General features: G+C 42.4%; 1 protein-coding gene across 1 annotated transcript in view; it reads right to left on the reverse strand.

The window, feature by feature from the left end:
* Window positions 1–9,657, reverse strand: part of LOC106808510 — a gene marked incomplete in the record, with an annotated part of 32,256 nt that overhangs the window by 11,200 nt on the left and 11,399 nt on the right. The window contains 6 exon segments of the mRNA XM_014811264.1: window positions 6,061–6,585; window positions 6,822–6,996; window positions 7,715–7,880; window positions 8,079–8,175; window positions 8,420–8,528; window positions 8,909–9,137. Of these exon segments, the coding sequence (XP_014666750.1) occupies window positions 6,061–6,585; window positions 6,822–6,996; window positions 7,715–7,880; window positions 8,079–8,175; window positions 8,420–8,528; window positions 8,909–9,137 (1,301 nt within the window).

The raw sequence follows: 9,657 nt of genomic DNA on the forward strand, positions 1-9,657 counted from the left end.
CGACGTGTCTTAGATATCAAGTTCATGGTATATGCATTAAGCAGAATTCTTTGCCTCTCTAAAACAAGACCAACCGCTTGTCAATACGATACTCCTAAGGCGGAGTATATGGCTCCTAAACTCCCCCCCACATGCCAAACGCTGCCTCGAATCCACTTCTGCCACATCCTACACGCGGGTAAGCATTTTGGCTATCGGTTTCCGTCACCACTTGGAGCGCTGATAATTGATGTCATATGGCCCAAATTGGGTACTGTTACTACACTTAGTAACTGAGCTGCGTTGTTAAAAACTTGATGGAGCCGGCCTGCTCCATCATGACGGCGTTAGCCGTGCTAGGAAAGATAATGGAAGATAAGGGCATAGGCGATGCCCCGATGTCACCTATGATAACGAAGCACCGTCCATTCATAAATTTATCGCGGAAAACCGACACTTCCACGAAGCAACGCTTAGCGCCGTTGTTAGGATGCTTGGCAGAAGTGGATTCGAGGCGGCGTCGCATGTGGGAGGGAGAGTTTAGGAGCCGATATCTCCCGCTAGGAGTATCGTATTGACAAGCGGTTGGTCCTTGTTTTAGAGAGCAAAGAATTCTGTCTTAATGCAATACATGAAATTATTCTAGACTCGCAGGCCAAAGTAGAATAATGTAGTCGTGAAATAGCACTTTTTCCCGTTTTCCGTTGTACACTCTTGACTCTAGGTATTATTAGCTCTTGATAAAATCTGTATGACTAGATCATGGTTGGAAACGTTCCACTATATAATAGCAACGTTCCACACGTTATATACCACATAAACAATAGACCCATATTTTATACATTTTATGAAGATTACCTTAAGAATCACTTTGCTTGTGTCCTCATTCTGGATTTCGGCTTCATAGATTTTGGCATAAGCACACTACACCTAAACCACTGAATGATATGGTATTCTGTACCTAAAAGTAAAAATTAAAACCACATTACTTGCAATATCCATGCAAGTGAATTCTCGTTTCCTTGTATAGGTGATGTACAGTAATACAATTTAGTTTCTTACCCATGTCCAGGACTGCGTGTGCTTTAACAGAGCACATGGGCTTATCCACAATGAGGTAGTTTTTCATAAGAGGAACAGGCTTCATCAGCCCAGCCAACAAGCGCTCAAATCACCTCTGGAGAAAATGGTGGTCGACATCCACGGAAGTGACGGCAGTTGCTGAAGGGGAATTCCTGTGTGGTACAAATATGGTTATTATTAAAGGGAAAATACAGCTATACTATAATCCACTGTAATGAATGTGCTAGAATACTGACACCTCATGTAATTTATTAATATCTAACCGTACCTCCAATTCGTATTAATTTGTCCAATTTCACTCCTAGTTACTAATAAAGAATTACTAATAAGAATCGAACATTTCTGCATTATCAGCACTTGTTGACAATTTGAATCAACAGATACTAAATCATAGGTGTAACAGAGGCTTCTGTGTCGGGTGTTTTCGCGATGGACGCTGGCGCCATCAGCATACTCAGCCAATCACTGGCATTAGAACATATGGTACACATTTGTTTGCTAAACTATTACTATTGTCAGATGACACACTGTTTAAACTAAGACCATTTAATTTTTAGTTAGGATGTTGAAAAACAATATTAAGAAGTGCAATATGAAATTAGAGAAACCAAAATGAATTTGGCAGCATAATACGAAATATGAATTTTTATATGAAAAAGGTTAATAACTTCTGAACGACTTAGATGTTAGTTGTTCTAGCTTTTGACAACAGTACACTTTTTGACAGCCATGCGTCTTTTACCTTTCTCTGTTCTAACAGTCAATAAACCACTTGTTGTGCAGCTATAAAAATGGAATGATTACACTTCCTCAATTCATATCAACACAGAATGCGCAGAGCAACAGCGCTCACTGACTGGACGTGTACTGTAGCCGGGTATTCTTCTGATAAACTCACTGGCAACCGACATCAATTGCGCCCTTCCGCCACCGCGTTCCGCGTCAGAGCATATATCTATTGGGACTACTAATAATACAGATCTAAAATCTATGATAGCTAGGCTTTGCTTAAACCGACCAGGGCTCTCCGACTAGTTACACGGCGGCGTCGCTCGCCACGGCGGCCCTCTCGCCACGTAGTGTTAAGCGAGATGGGAACTTGTGCTAGCTTTGCTATACCGGTAGTACAGTAAAAGATATACAGCCTGTGTAACTTAATGACTTCGCTATATTAACCATGTTATCATGGATATGCGTCGAGCGGCCGAGCGTAGTGGTGGTGGTGGGGGGAGAGTGGGGGAGGGGGCGGGTGGACGCGGGCTCTAATAGCAAAAGCAGTTGCCCGCGAGATTGGGCGTGCAAGTGTCATCAATAATCAAAGATGGCATCACCCTTTCGTGCGTGATAACCTCACTCCATTGAGTTGCTGAAATCCAAGTATATTCAGGCAGGCTGAGGAATTTTGCTCAGCTGTGAGTTAACACATCGGATTGCAGGTGTGACAGGCAATAATTATGATTAGAATAGTGCAGGCTTTCATTTTTAAGGGCGCGATCGTGCTCGCGCTCCACCGCCGCACCCGAAATTGTTGCCATGGTGCGCGCATCATCGCGCCTCATAAAAGTGGTTGAAATCGCGCACCAAAAGTATGTCTATTATGTTGAAATAGCCGCCTCCATAGCGGTTCTCAATGTAGGGGGGTACAAAAAGGTTAGAGCAACCACACAAAAATTTGTGGTGTTTAAGTGACTGAACGTATGGCAGAGGTAAGGTCTGGTTACTACCTCTAGTTTATATATATATAAATACAACTAAACACAGCATCCAAATACAGGTACCTATACTGGTAGCCACAAGTTACCTGCTCGTTTTCAACTATATGTGGAGAGACGTGAAACAGTCGTAGGGCTGGAGGGCTACATACGTGGCTACTACGTACAAGTAATTTGGCTAGTTTGTTGATGGATTGTGATGATATTTGTGCTGAAATATGCAGCGTACATGGATTAGAATCTCTAAGGATGGAAATCAGAATAAATAAAACAAGTTTATTTTTACATCCGATCAACTCTTTTATTAACTGTCGTGCTAGTTGTTGGGTTGTTGGATGAAAAGAATGTTAATCCTGACGAAGCCATTGAATGAATGAAGGTGCAGATTAATGATAATCAGTAGATTGACATGACATCCCAATTTTCGTTTTGGATTTCACTCTAGACTGAGGATTGGTCATGGTTCCATCATTCACACCCACGAGGATGCATGGAGAGCCCTCAAGGAGCTCTCCATCATCCCTTTTAAAGGTGTGATTTTTAGTGAGCTCTCCATCCTGCTCTTAAGGTGTGTTTTTTTAGTGGAGCTCTCCGTCAGCCTCTTAAGGGTGTGATTATCGGAGCTGTAAAAGACCCCCTATGGTGTCCTTAGGGGAGCAGTCATTAGTTAGTCCTCCTGTACTTTCAAATCTGAAAGCTGATAGTGCCAGTTCACCCCATGCATGCGTAATGGCTGCCCCCATGTTTTTGCCTCACTCACCACGCCGCAGCATTCAGCACGGTTCATTACAGTGTGCTAATACAGGGTGCTACTTAAGGGTGCTAATACAGACTGGCTTTAGAAAATAATATGATTTAAGGAGTGTAAACCTTGTTCAACAAACTGTTGCCTTTGCAATTGAACTGTCAACTGTAGCCTCACATCCACAATAGGAAAAGCAGTTCAATCCTTTGTTAACAGTCAACAAATCCATCGTTTAACCCTCCTCAATCTTGAGGTCAAAAGGTTATCCGACACTTATCTCTTGCATGTCAGCGGAAAGTACATTTTATTGTACTTTCAATAAAGCCATAAAAATGGCGTAGGTCACCGCTAAAACAAAAAAGTTTTTCACATCGCTCCGTCAGGACCATGTACTCAGAAAATGTCGTAAAATTCTGCCCTGTGCCACCAGTGACTTGTTGACCTGTGACCTCCAATTTCGGATCGGCACAGTGATGGCTTTTCCTACCAGCTGATGCTATACACGACTATCACGAGCCTAGGTCGAGCCATTTAGATTCTGCCTGCGCAACTTTCTGCATTTCCTCCCTATACTTAAGGCATAATAGGCCCATTGATTATACAACAAGTTGACGAATGCTACAGTAACTGGCACCTTCTGTAGTCTAATAAGTACATTACCTTATAGTCAAACGCGTATTAGTTTGTCCAATATCAGTGCTAATTACTAAGAAATGCTCTAATTGAAATTCGTAAATCTGGTAATCTGGCGCCAACGCTAAATTGGTTGCCAAGCAGCAAATAGCCTCGAATTCGGTTAGGCAACGTCACATGTTTTGCTACGGGTGTTAGCAGGGAATTGTTTGTCCCGGGATGCTTATATACGAACTAATGAGCTAGTAGATATGTATCTCTGGGTGTAATTCTCGGTATTTGAGGCACAAGTAAATAACCGTGGGTGCTAATGAACGGGTACCCACATGTCTTCAATTTCAGACACAGGTGTATTCGTTTGACCAATATACGTAAATACGCGTAGTGGCGTCTGCTTTTCCATGTTTAGTCTGGGGCCGTGGTTAGTCCGCGATCCTCCATAGCGTTGGCCCCCAACACAGCCTGCTTCATTATCACGAGCGTCTCGTGATTCGTACGTGGATTCCACGTTCATTACAAACAGAGCTAGGTTACGTATACAGTTACGGTACTCTACTATCGCTAGCATTGCGTACGGCGAGCGAAAATGCATGCGTGCGTGCGTTTTTGCAGTGGTCTGTGCGAAATGTCCGGTGGACTATAAATCTGTATTCACACCCGTTTCGAAGTATGCGGTTTCGAAACTGGTAACAAGTCAGTCAACTGATTTCGTGGACTGCGGATTTCAATTAGACATTTCTTTAGTAACCAGCAGTGATATTGCAAGGCTCGACACTAACTTTTTTTCCAGTGGCCCACGCGGCCACCAAAATCATTGATTTTCAATTTTTGGTGGCCGAAAAAAATCTGGTTGGCCCGAAAAAAAACAAAGAAAAACATTATAAATTCTTTGTTTCCAATCTCGTATTGTATATTATTTAAAAATTGGGCCGTCTGATGCACTTGCACAAGTCTTTAAACAAACCCCACACACTGACATTGATGATTGAGGCATACATTAGAATTATCCATTCCACGCGCATCAAATTTTCACCAGAACCGCCGCATTGTCTGGTTCGCTTGATACAATGTAATCACATGTATGGTGGCGCTTGCAAATATGCTATGGCCTGCGCCGCCTCAGATTTTGACCCTCTGGCTAGACTGGTTCGCGGCCGAACTGTTCGTCCAGAGCGTGTACATTGTCTAGCAGAGCGTGAGGCCGGATACCAGTCTAATACAATAACGTGGCTTGTTGCAGCCGCAATAGACGGATAAACCGTTCGCCGTGTATGCCCACGGTAGAATGCTGCACGTGCGTACGGTGCCCTCGCTCGAGAATTGCTCACTCTCTTTTGAATGAGATTAGCACGTAAGAAACATTATTTTTATCACATAGTCACTTTGAAATTTTTAGTGGCCCGTTCCGGGCCACCAAATTTTAAACTTTTGGAAATTTTTGGTGGCCCGACATCAGGTTTTGGGGCCCCGGGCACCGGGCCACCGCTAGTGTCGAGCCTTGGATATTGGACAAACTAATACGCGTTTGGCTATAAGGTAATGTACTTATTAACTACACAAGGTGCCAGTTACTCTAGCATTCGTTAAAATTGCATAATCGATGGGCCTATTATGCCTTTAAGTTAAGGAGGGAATGTTCCCCCTTCTTTTACACTCTTGACCTTGACCCCCAGCTTCGACATCCCAACTCGTTTTCGGATTACCCCCCACGTCCAAATATCGTGACCGTACGTCGAGCCGTTTAGATTTGTGCCAACTGTTGATGGCACGCACGCACGCACGCACGCTCATGCGATTCTACAAGCTGCATCTGATTATGTCAGATGAGCTAAAAACAAAGTCATGCACCATTCAACATCACACCAAACAAGCGTGTGTAATATACATGACAAGTTATTTTTTACTCACCTTGGGGAACACTGCTTCTCAGAGCTGCTCGTCGAGTCACTAGCCCCAGCCACTACAGGACATGTCGGCCTTGCCGTGTCCGCATCGTCAGCCATAGGCTGCTGACACGTGGCAGCGCCCGAGTCGTGTGCCTCAACCTTTCGTGGAATGCGTGACTGTCTCGTGGGGTAGGATATTGCAGCACTACTCTTACTGCCAGCTACTGTACAGGATGAGCTAGGATGCACCTGCTTCCAGGCAATGCCGTAAGGGGTCGTTGTAGTATTCTGATGACTATAGTTGGCCTGCTGTGGGGCATCACAGTAGGGAGTGGTGGTAGTGTTGGGGTGACTATCAGTGCGGGCTTGTGGCTGGGCATTACTGCCGGGAGTGGCTGCAGACTGGTGGGAATACGAGTGGTGATAGTCAATGGTGCTTCCTCGTGCAAGATGCCGGAGACGGCTAAAGCCTCCGTAGCCCACATCACTGCAGCCACTGCTACTACTCGATGACTTTGCATTCTCCATGCTCGTCTCTATGATTGGGCTGAAACACGAAGAGAAATCACTGTTAGATAGAAGACTGAAGGCCCAGAAATGCATTTGCGCGCACACGTGAATGAGAGAAATTGATGAGAGAAGACAAGTCAGTTACTCGTGTTAACTTCAACATAAAATTAAAGCTATGTGGTTGTCACCAATCCCACACAACATGCAGTCACACACCACAGGTAATTACCTCAACAGGCTTGTAAAATATAACTTGGAACCATTCACATTTACCTCAGATCAGTGGGTCCTTGATGGACCATGCTCTCTGCATATGAGGAACATGTAGAGTCTCTAGCGGATTTGTTCTCGACACTGATGCGCATTGCAGGCCTATGATCGGGACGTACTTGCTGTTCTTGCGCCAGTGGTGCCCTTGGTGGAGGCATATATTCATCCTCAGCTGGCTCTACAAAGAAATTGTTTCACACATAACTAGGCAACAGATTACTCAAGTACCTACCATTAAGAAAAAAAATGCACTAGGGATAAACTGTCCCCAGCACAAATGCAAACGACCTACAAATATTCTGGGTCAAAAACGATTATCGTAGTCAGTATTTAGATTATTTTCGTGACTGTTCTGATACTTCCAAGTATTATTTTCACAAGCATCTACAGCTTTTAAAACATGTCTTAGCAGTAGAACACTAATACAATGTTACTTTCACCAATATATGCAATTATTGAAATTTCGAGTTAACTTCAGCAGTTTAGTCCCTTGTTGACGTCATGTGAAAAGCTTATACACTGACACCTAGTTCGTAGTCTCCACACTTTGTTAATAGTAACTTTATTAAAATAATAAAGAAGGGTCTACTAGTACAGACCAATGCACGTTAGAATTAGATGCACTTGTGTCATTGGCACCATTTAAAAATCAAGATCCACAAAATCTTTGGTAATTTTTCAATTGGTGCAATACGTAGCATACCGACTTAGTACGTAGTACGTAGTAGGCGAGAATATATTTAAGTAAATATTTTAGAATTTGCAAGTATTTGAGAAAGAATTCCTTTAAGATTCCATAAAGCATTACGTATAACTAAGCTGATATCATGCAATGAAAATCATACAGGCATATATTAACATGCAACTAACCTAGCAGAACACATTTAATATATTACCAGATGCTACAGTGTGACTCAGCGTGAGCCCACTAATGGCAAGCTGGTCAGGATGAATGCTGAAACGCTTGGTGGATGAGAACTTTGGGTCGAAAGTCTGGTCAATATTACCATCGTCGTCAGCTGGCAGTGCTTCCACGCCCTCCATCTCAACATCTTCTTCCTCCTTGAGATTTAAATGATTAAGTTAGGTATATCACATAAACATAGAAGATAATATTACTTATACTATACATATATTATACATGCAGATTTTGCAAACTGATATTAGAAATGGAATTATTTATATCTAAATCGCAATATTTTTTTTAAGCACAACCAAAGTCAAAGACATTGATCTAAACAATGGAGCTATAAATAGTACCTGTTCCTCTATGGGAAGAAAGGAAATGTTCAGTGATGGCTGCAAAATACCAGCCAAGGGTCGAGTGGACTTCTGTTGTTTATAATCCGATGGTGGCCTGAAAAAGACATTTTAGTTTACAACCTTATACACCAAATGAAATGATGCAGATTCTATCCTCCCTAAGACATGGGAAACAGTAATTGTTACGACCAATAGGTGTTTGCGCAGTGCTTAATATACACACACGTCTAAACAATTTAAGCACATACTTCACAGCCTAAACAATTTCATCATTTTTATCAGCATGCGAACATAACGTAGTTATTATAGTTAATAACAGGAATGCTAGTAAAGCACACCTGTTCTCTTGGTCATCATTGCCATTCTGGTCATCATTGAAGATAGTGAATGGTGCACTGCCAGGAAGCACAAGTGCTTGCTGGAGCTGATTGGCTTCACCAGTAGTATCTGCAAAGGGTATCAAAGAATACTAGAAGCAGCCATCTTAAAAATCAAGTTAAACACATTTATGGTAAACAGTAGTCTCCTGTATTATTAATTCATGATGCCGAGCTGAACATGGAAGTTAAACTGAAACCCTAGCTTGCAGAGAATGATAGGCTATCGTATCACTAGAGTACCGACTCAGTACCAAAATACGCACACGTTACATATTCAGCACATTTTACAACACACAGCAATATTTTCGTCAGCAACTCAATGTGGACACGTCTGTAATTTTATCGTTACAATTACCCCTGCCTATTCATACATAATTTTTACTACGGATGCACTTTACAGAGGTACAGATGCGAAAAAGCAGTTTCTTATTGGGGATGTGTACACACCTTTCTTCATGAACTGTGCCTCCCATTGCTGATCATCATCCGCTTTAGTAGACATGTCCAAGTCATCCATACTGTAATCCTTCCCGAGAGAAGTGTTGAACATGCCTCTAACAACGCCTAGAGCCTCCCTCGTGTTGACAGTGGGCGACGGGGCAGTCAGGAAGGACCGACCCTTGAAGCCACTCGGTGTTCGACTTAACGAATGATTATTTGATCCGCGTGATATATTCTGTATTTTAGAGAACAAGAAACACAAACTTTATATAAAATATATAAATATATATATTATATACACACGCACGCACGCACGCACTCACACACACACACACAAACACCTTTGTTATGATATGAATGTAATTCAGTCATATTTCTTCCACTGTAATTGACCATCCGCACTTCGCACTCAAAACTTAATAATCGTAAACAAAGTCAATATGACATACGTGTATATCACTGTATCAGGAGTAGATAATAGGGAAGGAGTGTGACTTCAATAAACAAGGGAAATTCGTCATTTACTAGCCTTAGAATACCTACGATTTACTACGCGTAACTCATCCAACTTGAGCTCAAATCGTACACAGTACATTCGCCTAGCATCGTGCGAAATCGTTCCCTATTATCTACTCTTGATATAGGTGGTATGTGTGTATGAGTCAATGATGTGGTAACTACTAGTCTAGGTAAAGGAGATGGGTTACATTAGGGCAGGATGCAGTTGTATGTGGGACCGGTTGGGTGGTTTGTAT

Source organism: Priapulus caudatus, unplaced genomic scaffold (assembly GCF_000485595.1).
Source record: "Priapulus caudatus unplaced genomic scaffold, Priapulus_caudatus-5.0.1 Scaffold283, whole genome shotgun sequence".
In the NCBI taxonomy this organism is placed as follows: domain Eukaryota; kingdom Metazoa; phylum Priapulida; class Priapulimorpha; order Priapulimorphida; family Priapulidae; genus Priapulus; species Priapulus caudatus.